The sequence below is a fragment of the Phalangium opilio genome, unplaced genomic scaffold (genome assembly GCF_054372755.1).
Source record: "Phalangium opilio isolate 3A_F unplaced genomic scaffold, DU_Popi_V2 ptg000217l_1, whole genome shotgun sequence".
In the NCBI taxonomy this organism is placed as follows: domain Eukaryota; kingdom Metazoa; phylum Arthropoda; class Arachnida; order Opiliones; family Phalangiidae; genus Phalangium; species Phalangium opilio.
The window spans coordinates 8,441,025-8,459,664 of NW_028324218.1; the positions used below are offsets into that span (position 1 = coordinate 8,441,025).

The 18,640-nt window shown below is 40.0% G+C and overlaps 1 protein-coding gene across 1 annotated transcript; it reads left to right on the forward strand.

Annotated features, from left to right (window-relative positions):
* The first annotated feature begins 2,779 nt into the window (after positions 1 to 2,779).
* LOC149616095 (uncharacterized) lies at positions 2,780 to 8,155 on the forward strand. The gene has a single exon (XM_089856149.1). The coding sequence runs from the start codon at positions 2,780 to 2,782 to the stop codon at positions 8,153 to 8,155; it is 5,376 nt and encodes a 1,791-aa protein (XP_089712275.1).
* The last annotated feature ends 10,485 nt before the right edge of the window (positions 8,156 to 18,640 follow it).

Below are 18,640 nucleotides of genomic sequence, written 5' to 3' on the forward strand. Positions count from 1 at the left end.
CCCGACACGTCCAGTGTAATACTTCTCTGTGACGTCATCGTCACTCGGAGAGGAAAAAACTATGGGTGAAGCGCCCATACAGGGGCCGTAAATCCCACGTATTCCCTATAGACGCCTGTAGAACTTTTGTTCTCTCAATTCACCAATCTAATGAGAGAAGCTAGCTTAAAGGGTATATATAAAATATAGTTACTAGCAAATTGATAGACAATGTGCCATTGTTTTTAATTGTAATATCATAAAATATATTAAACATTCCCACCTCTTTACGTTATATCAGGGATAGATTTAATTTTATAAGTAGGAATGGAGAATGGTTAGTATATACTTCAGTCCGACTCATGGCCTAGTATAGAGCCCCTCCGTCCAACACCTAACGAAAAGTTGAGATTATCTTATTGGCTCACTTAAACTACGTTTTGATGACGTTGCTGACGGGGACGGTGAAAAATACGTAATTCTTTTTTACCTCTGTCGCTATGACCCGCCTCTTTTTTTTCATACCCCTCCGTCCCGTGGAAGGGGGCCCAGGACTTTGACGCATGCCCAGTTTACTCTGTTCTCCATTCCTACTTCTAAAATTAAATCTATCCCTGGTTATATGAAGAATTATTGAAATTTCAGACTTTATTAAGAAATACAATAAGTATGTTTTCATGTTTAGAGAGTTCTATTATTAGACACTGAAATTTAGAGAATGGGAGAATAGATATTATGTGTAATTCAATTCAACCTTTGAGCTATGAAGGGATAGAATTCCATAGCCTCATCAGTGCATTAAGAATGGGCATCGGTACTTTGAATCTATCCGCCGAGTCGCTATAAGCTTACACTCATGATATTGCCCAATCACTACTCCAGGAAAAAGAAACACCACTACTTGAAAATATAGTTCTTTATATATAACGCATTGTATATCCTTTTAAGAAAATATATTTGTTTTTTTTTTTAAATTTCTTGTAATAGCACTGGGTGTTGACACAGTACCTTTAAATTTTGGATAGCCAGGTAGTTCCGTATTTCAGTAATTCTAGCATACTATTATAACTTAATGTATTTAAAGTTTATGCTAGCCAGTATAGCAATTCTTAAACAGAAATAACCTTTTAACCTTTCAATAAATAAATTATATTTATATTTATTATATATATATATATAATATATTATATATTATATATTATATATTATATATTATATATTATATTATATTATCTCTGATAACTTCTCAAAATTTTGTCTCGAAATCTGTAACCTTTCAACATATAGAATATAATCAGAAGTAAAATAACCCACATATGTAATCCGCTTCTGATATAATTAAACTTTTACCAATTTTTTATTTTCTGCAAATAAAAAACCCCTTTTCATCAGATTTCTTTGTCTCTCTAAAAATATACTTTTTCAACGTGTAATAACGAAATGTCATCAATTCATAATAATGCTCCGATAAAAAACTCTATTAATATCCCTTGGAAAAACTTCAATACCCCTTTTTAAACGGCATCGGAAACTGGCGTTCTATCTCTTTGAAAAAGTTTGTTGTGAAGTTTCAAATTTCGATGTTAAAAGCAATTGGTATCGAAATCTTTCAAAAGAAAACTTTGAAGGTATCCTGAATCTGCAAAGTCTTTGAAATCTTTCCCTCTATAAGTTATTTAACGTACATGCGTCAGTCGTGATGAATTGTGATGCAGTGGTTCTCGCCTTGCTTCAGTGCTATGATTGATATGTTATGTTATGAAAAATTGATTTTCTCCGTTCGGAATATATTACGAAAGGCAAATGCCGTTTATAATCTCGCGAAGAACAAATTTTCCCAAGGTATTGTCAGAAAGAGATATTAGTAGAAGGGTGACACTCTGTACCCTTTTAATACAACGCTTTGTGGTACACTTCTCTCGAAGAAAAGTATTATAAACTTCTGTTAAAATTTATATCTAGAATATTCACAAGCTTTTTATGATATAATTATTAATTAAGATAAACAAGCGTTTGCACTAGTAAAACTTATAAAATGTACGAATGATATTCCTTCAGGATGTTATACCCACCTTTTTAACCTCCATGTTCGACTTCAAATTCCAACATAAAACCTGCAGTATTTCAAATGTTAGGCCTGGTGAATTCCTTGAAATGTAAGGAATATTTTATTTTTCCATTTCTTTTTTAAAAGAAGATCGAGGTCGCGAAAAAATCTTTATGAATTTGAATAAATGAATGAATGTTTGAATCAATTGTAGAAACTCTTTTTCTTGAAAATAGTTTTGGTAAAAATAAGAACTTGTTTTTGTTGAAATTCTCCGGGTTTTGAACGCACCTGAGCAAATAGTCATCTCGAACAAATGATTTTGCTCTGCGGACCTCGGGTGGGGAAACCCCTTCTATTGAGAAAACATCGTGGTCGAAAATATCTACTCTCTCTTTTTTTGGAATGCACTGTCTTTTTGGCTCTCGGGCGAGCATTACGTTTTACATAGCTCTCGGGCGAGCAATTTCTTTTTCTCAAGCGCGAGAAACTTTATTCGGTCCACGTTGCGGAAAATCAATTCAGTCTAATATGTGTAACTTTACTATTTTTGCTCATTAAATGTTTTTAGTTTAAGAGTCGAGTATTTAGTCATTCTAATAAAACCAGCGACACTATCCCTTTAAGAAAAATCCCCACATTATTTGGTGCCGAAACCCGGGCTTAAGGGACAAATTCGGTCAGTGAGGACTTTCGTGAATAAAAAGTCGCGGCAAAAATTGGAATTCGTTGGACTAAAGTAAAATAGTAAAGATGGCTACAGAATTGGCCAAACAAGTTCGGAAACGGGCAGTCATAAGATCCCAACTAACAACTACGTGCAACGCAATTGAAGACTTGTTAGAGGAGGAAATCTGTAACTATGAGGATCTGGAGCAAGCGTTAAACAAACTTAATCGGAAGGAGGAGCTTGAGGCGCAATACAGCGAGGCTATTCAAAATCTAGTGGACACTGAAGAGGCCATGACGAATGAAATAATTCTTCAGGAAAAGGTTCGGGACGAAATATCGAATTGGAAAACAAAGGCTACGCGAAAACTTCGTCAAGAAAACGTTTCAGCGGGAACTGTGGAAGCGCCTGGCGGACGGGCATCGGGTAACGGGGGAAGACGAGCGGCTGCGGTGAAGCTCCCCAAAATCGAGATGGAAAAATTCAACGGTGACTTTACAAAATGGATCAGTTTTTGGAGTCAATACGACACGGCTATCCATAGTAACATCGACCTTCACCCTACGGAAAAGTTCACATACTTGAAGTCCTTTCTGGAGGGTTCCGCCGCTACCACTATAAAAGGCCTCACCAATACCGAACAAAACTATGAAGAAGCCATAGGCTTTTTAAAGAAACGTTTCGATCGCCGAGAAATATCAGTGGGTACTCATATGAAAACACTTAGAGAGATAGAGCCTGTAAAGCGTTCGTCAGATATTCTCGGTTTGAGGCGGTTTTACGACACTCTTGAGGTGGAGATTCGGAGCTTAGACGCGCTGGACATTTCTACAGACAATTTCGGTCCCTTGCTATGCCCCATGCTCTTGGGCTGCCTCCCTGACGATATCGCCCTTCAGTTTAGTCGAAATCAAAATGGAACTAGTGAGTGGGACATTCGAGCATTAATTGACTTCTTGGCAGAGGAAGTCTCCTGTCGGGAACGCGCCTTTGCGGTCACAAAACCAGTCGGTGCGGGAGCGGCGTCGAACAGCCGTGGACGCGAAACGAAACTAAGCGAAGATAGGCAAGCTTATAGGTCGTCTAGAGCTCCATTCTTAAATTCACGTCGCGAAAATACGTCATCGGCTATCACTCTTCATGCCGGTGTTGAGACGAACAATTGCGATTTCTGCGACGAAAAGGGGCACAGTAACGCGGAATGTACTAAACTCTCAGTCGCGGAAAAACGGGAAATAGTACGCGAGAAACGCTTGTGCTTCACTTGTGTAAAATCGGGTCATAGCGTGAGGAACTGTCGTAAACGGAAAAGGTGCAAAAGGTGTGACAGAAAACATCACACGAGTCTATGCGAAGAATCGGAAACACTAACAAGAGACGAGAGCGGAAACGGAAGCGAAGCTACTGTTGACACCAGCGTTGCTTCGGTGGCGTCAAATCCACCTAGAGGGAGAGCCGTTCTTCTCCAAACGGCTCAAGCCGTAGTCTCTAACGGCACGGGAGGGAAGACATCTCAGGCGAGATGTCTACTAGATGGCGGCAGCCAGCGCACCTTCGTGAAGGAAGAGCTTTCCCGACGACTAAATCTACCTGTCGTGGGCGAGGAAAAGCTCACGGTATACGCCTTTGGTAACGAAGTCGGAGCGGAAACGATTCGAAGAAGAGTACGGATTACCCTTACCAACACCCAAGACACCGGACGTACTATCGAGATTGAGGCTCTAGAATCCCCGCACATTTGCAGCGCTATCGTGGCGGTTCCAGAAGAAAAGGCCGTTTTAGATTTACTACAAAAGGGTTACCAACTTGCGGACTACGGGCAGCAGTTAAATGGCGGGAACACAGAAGTTGGACTCTTAATTGGGTCGGATAACTATTGGAACATCGTGCAAAACCAAGTGGAGCGATTGGGGCCTGGACTGGTAGCGCTAAACACGCTCTTCGGTTGGACCATCCAGGGTCCGACAACCTCGACGTCTGTCGTAGCTACTCAAAACTCGTTAGCTGTCATGAAAATAGTAGTATCGGAGACAGAACTGTCAAACCAAATTGAAGCATTTTGGAACCTTGATACTATGGGAATCGTGAGTAACGGGATTGAGCTAACCGGAAATAAAACCCTCGAGGACTTTGATAAATCTATTAAACACACGGGTGAGAGATACGAGGTCAGTTTTCCGTGGAAAAACAATCGAAACGAACTGGCAGACAACTACTCGGTTGCAAAAAAACGCGTACTCGGGCTGGCGAGAAAATTTCGCTCGGATCCGTTCTTACACGCGCAGTATCGGGAAATAATTCGGGAACAAATCACGAACGGGATCATCGTTAAAGTGAACCCAATGGAAGACGTGGAAACCGGAAGCCCGGTTTACTATTTGCCGCATCACGCAGTTACTCGACCAGATCACGATACGACGAAAGTACGCATTGTTTACGACGGGTCTTCCCACGAGAGGGGAGAGTTATCTCTCAATGATTGTTTGGAATGTGGTCCGAACCTAAATCCTGAAGTATTAGATCTCCTTATTCGATTTCGGACATTTCGAGTCGCCTTTGTTGCAGACATCGAGAAGGCCTTTCTGCAAGTGGGTCTTTCTCCCTCTGATCAAGATGCGGTCCGTTTCCTGTGGCCAGAGGATCCCTTGAAACCGCTCGAGCTAACTACCTACAAGTTTACGAGGGTCCCGTTCGGGGCTACGTGCAGTCCCTTTCTATTGGCGGCGACGCTAAGGTATCATCTGCGGGAAAACGAAGGGAGTTACGGGGAGATTTGCGAAAATTTACGGAAGGGATTTTACGTGGACGATCTTATTTCGGGTGCCTCCCAGGAAGCAAAGGCTTACGAAATCTCTCGTAAAAGTAGGCTACTAATGACTGGAGCTGGAATGAACCTCCGAAAATGGACTTCTAACTCTCCAAACCTCAGACAATTGTGGAACGAAGAGGCTCCTTCAACGGGCGAAAGCGAGGAATTAAGGCGCAAGGTTCTCGGAATGAGCTGGAAAATCGCGGAAGATTCGCTTGGTTTCGATTTCAAGTCGTTACTTGAATTCGTAGAGAGCCGTACGGGAGCCTGTACCAAGCGGAAAATTCTACAGAGCGTAGCCCGCGTATTCGACCCAATTGGCTTCTTAACGCCGTACGTCATTCGGATGAAGATTTTGTTCCAGCAACTTTGGGAGAGAAAGGTTGGCTGGGACCAACAGTTAACTGGAGAGCTAGCGGGACTCGCGGAAGAGTTTCAAGCGTGGTGTAAGGACCTCCCGCGAATTCAAGATCTGGATGTATCTCGTCATCTTTTCGACGGTGCCCCTGACGAGGAGATTAAGAGTCTGGAACTCATAGCGTTTTGCGACGCGAGCCCAAAGGCATATGCGGCTGCCGTATACGTTCGGTACGTGCTTTCGGACGGTCACATCGGAGTGACATTTTTGACTTCAAAATCGCGTGTCGCTCCTCTAGGTAAACTAACGTTACCTAGACTGGAACTCATGGGTGCTCTCTTGGGTGCTAAGCTGGTTACCTACATCAAGCCTAACTTTGCGGGAAGGTTATCGGGAATTCGACTGTACACGGACTCTACGATCGCGTTACATTGGATAAAAGGACAATCGGAAAAATGGAAACCCTTTGTCGCGAATCGGGTAAACGAAATTCAAAATTTGACGGAATCAGCCACGTGGAGCCATGTAAAGGGGTCCGAAAACCCTGCTGACCTACCCACGAGGGGGAAAAGTGTCAGTGAACTGTTCGGAAGCAAAATCTGGTGGCATGGACCTGATTGGCTTCAGTTGGAGGAAGATGCTCGGCCAACGTCAAATCCTGACGTCCCTAAAGACACTGAGCTAGAGCCTGAGCTACGAGCAAAATTCAAAGATGCTGTTCAAGCTAGTTGCAGCGTAGAAGAGAGGAAAGAATCACTAATAGATCTGTCAAATTACAGTTGGCTTCCTAAGGCTAAACGAGTAGTCGCGTGGATAATTCGTTTCACTACAAACTGCAGGCGTAGCATTAAAGACCAGGCTAAAGGAAACCGTAAACGATCCCTCACTCCGCTAGCTTCTGTAAATAAATTGACTACCGAAGAAGTACTGCAAGCTGAGACGCTGTTGATTCTGCAGGCCCAAGAGATGGATTTTCGAGAAGAGCGAACTCGGCTTCTGTTAAAGAAGAAGGTATCTTCCCATTCACGCATCTTCACATTAAACCCTATTACGGGCGAAGACGGTCTACTACGCGTTGGTGGTCGGCTTCAAAAATCGAAGCTTACGTACGGCGAACGCCACCCAATCATTTTGTGCTCTCGGAATCGGTTGTCGGAATTAATCGCGATGTATCATCACGTGCGCTTGATGCATTCCGGGTTGCGAGATACTATTACTGATGTGCGGGAAAAATTCTGGATCATACGTGGGCGTCAAATGATAAAGAAGCTTGTGCAACGCTGCATCACGTGTAAGCGGTTCTCTGTGAAGCCAGGGACGGCCGTAGTAGCACCCCTTCCGCGAGATAGAATCACGGAAGCCCCTCCTTTCAAGGTCACCGGAATTGATTTCGCGGGTCCACTTGTGGTCAGAGATGGAAAATCGGGTACTAAAAAGGTATACATCGCGCTGTATACCTGTGGCGTTACAAGAGCTACGCATCTGGAGTTGGTTAAAGACCTCTCCTCGGATTCCTTCTTGATGTCTTTTAGACGGTTCGTTTCGCGAAGAGGGCTTCCAGGTACGATCTATTCAGATAACGCGCGTACCTTTAAACGGGCGGAATCGGATCTTCGTGACATGTGGGATCACATGAATAGTTCGAAGTTTTTGGAATTTCTGGTCGATCAGGAAATTAAGTGGAAGTACATAGTCGAACGTGGTGCGTGGTGGGGTGGATTTTATGAACGGCTCGTAAAATCCACCAAAACCGCTTTGCGTAAGGCTCTCGGGCGAGCTCTTCTTACGTCAGAAGAAATGGAAACCATGTTGACGGAAGTTGAAGCCATTCTCAATTCGCGCCCACTCACATTCGACTACAACGAAGCTGAAGACCCTCGACCCCTGACACCCGGCCATTTTCTCATCGGGGAACGGATAACAGCGCTTCCGTCTCGTTATTATGGAAATTCTGACCCCGTCAACGCTAATCGAAATGACCTAACACGACGGCTTCGATATCGACAACGGCTATTGGAAAATTGCTGGACCCGTTGGCGAACAGAATACCTTCGGGAGCTTATCACTGCTCACAAATTCACTCAACCTAGTCGCGAAACGGAACTCAAGATTTATGATCTCGTGCTCATTCATGAAGAAAAGTTACCGCGCACCATGTGGAAAACCGGAATAGTGCAAGAACTGATCTATGGAAGAGACAACAAGGTGCGGGCTTGTCAGCTAAAAACAGGGGGAGGCCAAGTACTCCGACGACCCATTCAGCTAATTTACCCTCTTGAGATTATGAGTTAATAAATATTAACTCATCGGCGGGGAGTGTGTAGAAACTCTTTTTCTTGAAAATAGTTTTGGTAAAAATAAGAACTTGTTTTTGTTGAAATTCTCCGGGTTTTGAACGCACCTGAGCAAATAGTCATCTCGAACAAATGATTTTGCTCTGCGGACCTCGGGTGGGGAAACCCCTTCTATTGAGAAAACATCGTGGTCGAAAATATCTACTCTCTCTTTTTTTGGAATGCACTGTCTTTTTGGCTCTCGGGCGAGCATTACGTTTTACATAGCTCTCGGGCGAGCAATTTCTTTTTCTCAAGCGCGAGAAACTTTATTCGGTCCACGTTGCGGAAAATCAATTCAGTCTAATATGTGTAACTTTACTATTTTTGCTCATTAAATGTTTTTAGTTTAAGAGTCGAGTATTTAGTCATTCTAATAAAACCAGCGACACTATCCCTTTAAGAAAAATCCCCACATCAATGTTTATTGACTCAGAAAAAAATCACTTTTGAAGAAGGGATGAACCCTCAACTTGTTCATCGATCAAAAAAATTCTTAAAAACTAACAAAACACCGGCCCAAAAAAATACCACCAAGAACATATTGGCAAAGGACAAAAATTCGAGGTTCGAATTACTACAATGCAATAAGATAATTAACCACACGTAATGAATTAAGTATAAAATTATCGCTTATATCGTAAGTTCATAGGATATGCTCCATAAGTTTGTCACTGGTTACAAACTGGAGCTTGTCATGAAGTGACGTAGGTCATACATTCTTGTAAAGCGACGCCTGGTGAGGCGCTGTCAAAGGCTTAGTAAGTACAGACTAAATAGGAAGATGGACTGCAAAATTAACCGAGTGCAGTCTATTCTCGCGTCGTTCTCCCTCGAACTTAAGTCTCTAGCATTACGAAACCTAGGAAGTGTTATACTTATGGTGATATACTACTGAAGATTAACGTCCCTAGAAGTCTAGTTTCAGCTCTTCGTTTAAAGATATTGTAAATTTGTTAGGCTTAGTAAGCAAAGAAAAGACAGGTCAATCGTATTCCAATTAGTTGACTCAGCCAATTAAATTGAAAAAACCTTGATTGGTACAGTCAACATTTAAACTCTGTCTCGTTGGCAGATCTCTTTTGTAAGTCAGCTCTATTTACTGATTGTCTGGTAGGCTGCTCTATTGAAATTGTAAAAGTTGTATTAAAACTTTCAACAAAATACTAAAATTCGGGTTTTTTTTGCAATGGTACAATAAAGAAAATAAGATGTAAATAGTATTTTGCGCCTTTAACGTAACTTAAGCATGACATGCAGTATCGATACTCAGCTTCCGGTTTTATGGGCGAATACAACCATTTACGAAACCTTTTACCAGAAGTAGGATAAGGGACTAGAAGTGAAGTGCTCTAGCATTGGTAATAGATCCTGGCACTAATGAAAAAATTTGAGGATTTTATGCCGCTTTCATCGCGCCTACACTAGAGAGAAAAAAAATGGTCGAGTTTAAAAAAAATTTCCTACCCCTTCCCCTCAACATGAAGCCGCGGAACACGGACGCGGGTGCTTGAATCTAGTTCGGCCGTCTACCGCCACGAGCGTCTCACGTTTTGGAGGGGAAATTCAGAAACCGCTACCATAGGGCCAACCGTTCGTGCGTTACCAAGAATATTCCCTCTCGCCAAGTGAAGAATTTGGGTATCTCGATACTTCTAGTCCCTTATCTTACTTCTGTTTTTACCTAAGTATTTTCTTCTAAATTTTTTCACAAAGAACGCTTAAGAAAACAAACTTTAGAAAGAGATTTTCTCCCAAAAGAACAGTTTCAAATCTTCTTATCGCTGCGTCAATCTTCAACCGACCTACGATAATACCAGAAAAATCAATATTGGCACAGTTTTCAAACAAACTAAACTTTCCAATTAATTATTTGAGGAATTTTGCTTTAAAACTTTTCTCTATGATGTCAGTTCTGATCTCATTTTCAGCTGTCTGAAACGTCCCATTCGAAATTCAGTTTCGTTATTATGTGAACCACAATGCCTTCCTATTTTAATATTCACAAAAGAGAGCAAACGTTCTGTCTAAAGCACAATAAGATAAATAGGCTTTTGAATATTTTATTTATACGCATTTTTATAATTAATGCTTTCAGGAATACATACAGCTACTAGGAATCATTGTGTAGCCGTTTCTCAACGTATCTAGGCGGATTTTGTAGGAAGCGCTGGACTAATAATTATGTATGATGAATTTTACCTAGCGAATTTATAACCTATCGTGTTGCGTTGCGTTGCTAAAAACCAACGAATGAAATCGCTGTTAGAATGACGTCAGAATTATAAGGCGTGACGGATTGCAAGTTCTTAAGCCCGGCCCACAAAATACGCAGCTCTTTAATTAAAACACATTAACGCAATTAATTTTTTTACAAACCAGATTAATCTTTGGATGCTTACTATATTCAAGAAGCGATATCTAGTTTACTAGGGAGAAGGCATAAGATGCCTAAGTACTCGCGCACCATAGTCCCAGTCCCCCTTTCAAAATACAAGGGGGGACGTAAAAGGAGGCCGGGCTATTTCGCCTCTCCTCAGTCGGAAAATACGTAATTTTCGTCATTCGCATCGCGCTGACGTGAGTTTTCAAGAACCAATGAGATTCTGGCTATAATTTAGAGGCGGAGATTAACTCCGGATCTACGTTTGGACAGGAGATAAAGCTAGAAATATGGCAAATTTATACCTTCTCCCTAGTAAACTAGATATCGCTTCTTGGTATATTTCAATTAGACATACTGGGAAGCAATTCACTAATTAATAAAGGCTTACTTTGAAATTATTAATTATTACTTTACTAAACTCTCTGCGGTCTTTAGGATAATCGTGTATTACCAAACGTTGTACTAAGGCAGTTTTTAATATAATTTTTCTTTTTTGGCTTTTATCGCTTAAGTCGTTCCAATCCGATCAATATGATGAGATGAGGGAAATGGTTTTTTGGCTAAGGACCCTAATCTGGCTGACTATTTTCGAAGTGCTCCACGCCCAAATGTCGTATTACTTTATAAGTCTAAATGCCTATTATCAAAAGTAAATAGCCGGAAATGAAAATCCCTAAGAACTCTTACTATTTAAAAAAGACTCTGCCTTAAAGGGATTGTGAATAGGAGAATGAAGTTTTTCTAACCGATTCTGTGATTTAATTAGCTTTGCTTGTTTAATTAGACACGTGTCAACGATTACGTGAAATATTTCGCGGGTTTAATTTGAATTTTATCAGTTTCGTCGGAGAGTGTCGAGATGGCGCCACCTTGTTGCGTCGTTTCTTAGCCATAGCTTACTCGATCATGCCTCACTGACGCATGATCTAGTCAATATATGATCAGACAATATATCATTTATTTTTTAGAGTTCAGGCTGTATGTGTTATTTTGGATTCAGCTATTTTAGTATTTAAATGTCTTGTTTCGAAAACCGCCATACACGACCAGGGATAGATTTAATTTTAGAAGTAGGAATGGAGAACAGAGTAATCTGGGCGCGCGTCAAAGTCCCGGACCCCCTTCCGCGGGACGGAGGGGTATGAAAGAAGAGGCAGGTCATAGCGACAGAGATAAAAAGGAATTACGTATTTTCCGCCATCCCCGTCAGCAACGTCATCAAAAAGTAGTTTAAGTGAGCCATGAAGATAATTTAAACTTTTCGTTACGCGTTGGAGGGAGGGGTTCTATACTGGGTGGTCTATGAGTCGGACTGCAGTAAAGACTAACCGTTCTCCATTCCTACTTCTAAAATTAGATCTATCCCTGATATAATTTATCTTTTAGAGTTCAGGCTGTATTTGTCATTTCGGATTCGACTATTTTATTATTCAAATGCCTTGTTTCAAAAATCACCATATACACGACTGAATCTGAATACATTTTGATTTTTAATATCATTCTGTGATATTTTTTATGTTTCACTACGCAGTACTAGAAGTATGACTTAAAATCACTGGGTTTTTTTCGCTTCATGCCTCCACCCTTTCAATGTTTTGTTTCACAAAAGCCTTTCAGGCGTAAAGGTCAAAGTGAAATATAACCTAACACCCTTAAACTTTCTGCTATATAGATAGGCATTATTACGTTCACTATAATTAGAACATTGCTGATAAAGCTTATTCTTTAATTAATTGAGCAAGTCTGGAGTTACGAACTTTGCCATTAATTCTATAGGGAGTGCCCCCCATATGGGCGAAAACAATTTAATCCTTGAGTCGAAATTAATTGTCAGGTCAAAGGTTAAGGAATGCCTAAAATGTGTTGGTGGTTGAGCTGATTGGGCAAAAAGGTTTTTTTATGGTTGAATAGCTTTAATGAAATACTTAATCACACTAATATTTTAATTGGCGAACTTAAGGCGTATTTTCACTGGAGGTATGTGAGCGTGCTCCTGTAATCCAGCCCTTTGGAAGCTAGAATCGGTGGATGGTACCATATATATATATATATATATATGGAGAGAGGATTATTATTGTCTGCTAAAATGTTGCAAATTTATAGACCAAGAGCTGCACTAATTTGTGAATATTCATTTCCGTTTTAATTAAACTCGTTATATTAATTACAATTTAAAATGTCTCAAAAGGATGAAAGCCAATATTCAAGCAGTAGAAAAAATATGGAGATAATGCAAAGAGAATATTTAGTGAGGGAGTTGAAACTAACAGCTTTGGCAAGGAATTAAGGGAGTTCTCGCTTTTATTTGTTATATTATCCTTCTACTATCCGGTTCACCGTATTTCAACCAATTAGAGGGCAGAGATCCAGAGAAAGATGCGCAAGCGCACAACGGACGCTTAGAGGAAAAACTTTCAAAGCGAGAACGCTAAAGCCGAGCTTTCCACTCCCCCTCTTTATACCCTCTTTGGATAAAGTGACTGGTAGCATTGCATTGCCCTTTCAAATACGAAGTCGATCGCTGTCTTTACGTCAACTTATTGAATAATAAAATTAAGTATTCGAGAGTTACATAAAATAAAACAGAAAAATCTCTTTGAAATACATTTTTCTTTACAACTATTGACGAGATTTGAAATATTTATATTTATATATAAAAAACGCATTATATAACTTATAAAATATTTAAAATATCTGAAATTCCTTATTCATTCATTACAAAGTCTAAGAATTTATTGAAGAAGATCCGAGACTGTTATTCAACGATTTTATATTTATTTATTTATTCACTTTTTGCTAGAATCCATATAGAACGTGAGAATGTTAAGCGCTTAAACTTGGCTGTAGTACCTGTACTTGCAATTCAGCTTTTTTCTCCCACTATTACCTACCATTACTCATTTATAAACAGTATGGTGGATTGTTTGGTCTTTGTGCACATCCACAATTTTATAGCTAGCAGACGCCACTAAACCAATGGCGGATGGCAAGTAGTCGTCGTTTTTAAGACTAATTAAATGCTAATTATCATATTGTAATAAGAGATCATTTATGTTAATTTTAATATTTAATTCCTCTTATATTTAGAAAAAGGTCGTTCTTTTCAGATACAATTTTATGTTACCAGGGATAGATTTAATTTTACAAGTAGGAATGGAGAACTGTTAGTATTTACTTCAGTCCGACTCATTGCCTAGTGTAGAGCCCCTCCCTCCAACACGTAACGAAAAGTTTAAATTATCTTATTGGCTCGCTTAAACTACATTTTGATGACGTTGCTGACGGGGACTGCGAAAAATACGCAATTCCTTTATACCTCTGTCGCTATGACCCGCCTCTTCTTTCATACCCCTCCGTCCCGTGGAAGGGGTTCCGTGACTTCGATGCGCGCCCACATTACTCTTTTCTCCATTCCTACTTCTAAAATTAAATCTATCCCTGATGTTACCTGAACATTTCCTTTAAAATCCGAATGAAATTATCTAGACTCAGTAGATATCTATCCAGATATGCTCTGGTTATTTATAGGTTCTTATTTTAAGTCTTGTCTCTACTCGATTTCGCCCACCTACCAATTTTTACAAGTTTCCCCTTTAAGGACTTAATTGGCTTAAAGTAACAGGCGGCTCCATTATCACCCCTAGCATGCTGGCTAATCTTCTGGACACGAATTTTACCTTGCCAAAGGCAGGAACCAATCAGACCTAATGCACTAGGTCCCATTGGTTCCTGCCTTTGGTTTAACTAGCCTTTGGCAAGCTTAGCCAACGTGAAGCAGAAAAGGCATCTTTCAGGGGCATCAACGGAGCCGCCCTTTGCTTTAAAAAGATTTAATGGACTGATTCGTAAGGTCTACTAACCTTCTTAATTGGACAAGCGAAGCAATTTAGACTTTGGCAAAAATAGGTTCAGTTCATTTAGAACTGAATATATCTCCTCTCAAGAACGTGAAATTGGAAATTTTATTCAGCGACTCGATGTCGCCAGAGCGATATTCAAGAGAGCGTTTGATAAAAGCTTTGCCTTCATACAAGTGTCAGCTTTCCTAACTTTTAAATTAAACAAGCATCTGAAAAAAAAAATTATTTTTCGTATCGACTCACAGTCAAAACTGCTTTTACCTAGGAAGCTGGAATTTTTCCGGGAAATTGCTCTTAAAGGGATATTCCCGGCTAGAATTTATCTTTTTAATCGAAATAGCGCATAAAATAATGAGTAAATCAATTGGAATCATGTTTCTATCTACAATATTAAAGAAGATTAAGCCAATATTACGTATATAATATTTCTCTTCGAGAGAAGTGTTCCACAAAGCGGGGTAAGTGTAACGTCATTCTTCCCAACATCGGAACATTTGGAGCAAGGTTACTAAACCGAATCACATACGCAATAAATAGTTCCCTCATTATTACTCTATTAGCGTTTAACTATTTGGCGAGACGCGCTTGTGGATTTTTGTTCCACCCCAAGATTAGGTTTGTGGGTTGATTGCTGGGGATTTAGTGCCAAACAATTATTGAATTCACCTTAGTTTGAAGTTTGATGAGCGGGAAAAAAAAGGGTGACCTGGGAAGAATCATGTTACATGACTAAAGTATTAAGAGGATACAGAGTGTCATCCTTCTTCTATTATCCCCTTCTGGTAATATTAACAAATAACTCCATTCCCTCCATTATATCGTTACAGGAGCGTTATAGTATCGATTAGAAATATCCATTAAATTTCTAATTTTACGATTTATTGAGTTAATCAGAAAGTAAATAACAAAACGATTCATCTCTGTCAAATTATCTTTAGGAAAACAGATAAAAGTGATTTCAAATCACGTTCTGATATTGACGCTATTAATCCATTTGCTTCGTCTCTACTTTAAACTTTTGCGAAGTTTTGAAGCTTATAAATAAGGAATTGTTAATGGGAATCTCGTACAATCCGGTGTATCACCTTAAGCCTTTTACAACTCGAAGAAAATTCGGTTTAAAAGTTTCAGGAATCTATGAGAGTAAGCAGGGAGACCAAGAAGTGATATCTAGTTTATTAGGGAGAGGTTTATGAGACTCCTAAGCATTCGAGCGCCATAGTCCCAGTCCCCCTTTCAAAATACAAGGGACGTAAAAGGAGGCCGAACTATTTCGCCTTTCCTCAGTCGAAAAATACGTCATTTTCGTCATTCAACGTTAGTTTTCAAGAACCAATGAAATGCTGATTGTAATTAAGGGCGGGGATTAACTCCGGACCTACTTTTGGATTGGAGATAAAGCTGGAAATGTGGCGAATTTTTACCTTCTCCCTAGTAAACTAGATATCGCTTCTTGCATAACTATTTCCCAAGGCGCACGCGCTTGTGGATTTTTGTCACACGTCAAGAGACAATCAAGGTTTGTGCCTGGTTGATTGCTGAGGATTTAGTACCACCAAACAGTTATAGAGTTCACCCTAGCACGGTGGGATACCCATCTGAAATTTGACGAGCTGAAGAGCAAACTAAAAGGGGTCCCTCGCCTGGGAAGAATCAAAGCGAAAAAGCGGAGCTTGAGAGCGTACATCGCTAAACCGCACCCTGCCCCTGAACTTTTCTACGAAGGCTCCCACGTCAGTGGGCTTCTCTTTCAGGCTCGCTCCGGGTCTCTCCTCACAGGAGTTCGTCAGGCGGACTTTGGCAATTTCTCCCCGGAATGCCGCCTGTGTGGCCATGTGGCCGAAGACGTCCAGCACGTCCTCATGGAGTGCCCCGCGACGCTGAGTGGCCCCTCGGCTCAACTGTGGCGTAATACCCACGCTGCCGATTCCCTGGAGGTTGTCCTGGGCTTAACCGGTGCTCCATGGGACCATCAACTGGTGGGGAGTGTGCTCTCACTATGGTTCCAGAAGAAGCAAGCGTGGAGGCGTGCCAATCTCCAAGATCCCCACGCTATATTGGACACTGGTTGTGCCGCGCCCCCCCTCCGATTAGTGTAGTTTAGTTTCGTTTATTTAATCTAATTGTATCTATTTATTTAATTAATTAATTAATCGTTCATCTGTTTGTCGCTTGCATTGTTGTATATATTTTTCTCTAGTGTAACTTTGTGTATATATTGTGTATTTTTCAAATGCCGCGCTCTCCCGACTAGGAGAGCCGCCCTGTTCTAAAGGGGTGTACCCTGCACGGCACTCTAATAAACCTGTAAACCTGTAAACCTGTTACATAACTAAAGTATTAAGACGATACAGAGTGTCATCCTTCTTCTACTATTCCCTTCTTATATGGTAAATCCCGTAGAGCTTTAAATATCTCCAGTAGTACAAATTTATTACGAATAGGTAGATCAAAGGTATGGCTTAAAAATATTATAAAGCTTAGTACCTTGATCTTTGGTGAATTTGCATAGAATTTGTAAAGAAAATACACTTAACATTATACGATAGATCTAAAGTCACTTTTATTCCCAACAGAAAATTTCTTTCGACAATTACTTATTTTTACTTGAACGAGCGCACAAAGTGATGAATATTTCAAATTGAAACTATCTCTCTAGACTCCATCTACAATATTAACGAAAATAGGAGATTTTCAGTTTCATTTCGGTAGCCTACAAGTTAGGCCTATTTGCAAGACATCTACTTCACAGAGAAGCGTAGGGCGTGGGTTTCTGTATGAAAACTTAATCGCTTCTGTCTCCTTAAATAATGTAGATGGAGAAAGGGTTTAAGTAAAAAATGCTTTTACGACCAAAATAAAAAGAAATAAAAAAATGGTTCCAACATGAAACTTTCTTTTTAAATCAGGGATAGATGTAATTGTAGAAGTAGAAATGGAGAACAGAGTAATCTGGGCGCACGCCAAAGTCCCAGACCCTCTTCCACGGGACGGAGGAGAATGAAAGAAGAGGCGGGTCATAGCAACAGAGGTAAAGAGGAATTACGTACTTTTCGCCGTCCCTCCCCGTCAGCAACGTCATAAAAACGTTTTTTAAGTCAGCCAAATCATTTAAAATTTTCATTACGTGTTGGAGGGAGGGCTCTATACTGGACTACGAGTCGGACTGAAGTAAATACTAAGTGTTCTCCATTCTTGCTTCTAAAATTAAATCTAGCCCTGTAATTTATTCGGGAATTGATCGAATTTTCTAAAGCTAACCCCAGATTATAATGGTTGGCCCTTTTCAAGTATCAAAATCACTTTAGTTTTTTGTTTTTAGTCTGCTAACACTTAGCGCATACGTTATATATGCTATTAAATGCACATTATACACATTACGTCCTTTAACCATTTAATTCAATTACTAAAACACGCATGGTTTCTATCAAATTTAGGCTTAGATAAGTTATTTTTAAACATAAAACTGTCTGTTGACTATGCCCTTTTAAGCTAATAGAATTTCTTTAAAAGTAATTCCACGTTAAGCTTACTACACAATAGCGCATTTTGAAGCGTTGCGTAGTGTATGTGTTTTACCGCGTTAATAGCATCTCCAGATGTCGCTATGACAGTAACGCGATAATTCAAACGCATATGATGGAACGCATGTGGAAGGGCAATAAGCTTGCAACACATTAGCGCGTTCTGAACCGTTGCTTAGAATATGCGTTTGAAACACTGCGCTTGCGATACTGTCATAGCGACATCTGGCGACGCTATTTACTCGGGAAAACACATAGCCTATACGGAACACTTCGAAACGTGTGTGTAGTAAGCTTTAGTCTTGGACAAACCATATTATTCTTAATTACGGCTTCCAAACTTTGAAAATTATAATTACGAGAACAAATAGCTTGGCACTTCGAAGACCTTAATGAAGGGTTGAATGGAAAGATCAAGAGACTTTTAATTGGTTCTTCTACTAATTGTAGGACCTACCCATACTGAAACATTTCAAAAATCAAATAAGCTTCAGATTTGTTCGAAAATTTAGAAGTTTCACCTCCGACCAATTGTATTGATTTCAGCTAACAAAATGACAGCGGCAAATAAATGAAATAAATTTTAAAATTTAAATCATTTATTTTCGAAAGGTTTATCTATTCATTTAAATCTAAAAATTAATAGAACAATCGTTTAAATTACTTAATCTTCT

What these genes read in the sequence shown, in the direction of transcription:
- LOC149616095 (XM_089856149.1), top strand. Translation starts at nt 2,780, where the DNA reads ATGGCTACAGAATTGGCCAAACAAGTTCGGAAACGGGCAGTCATAAGA.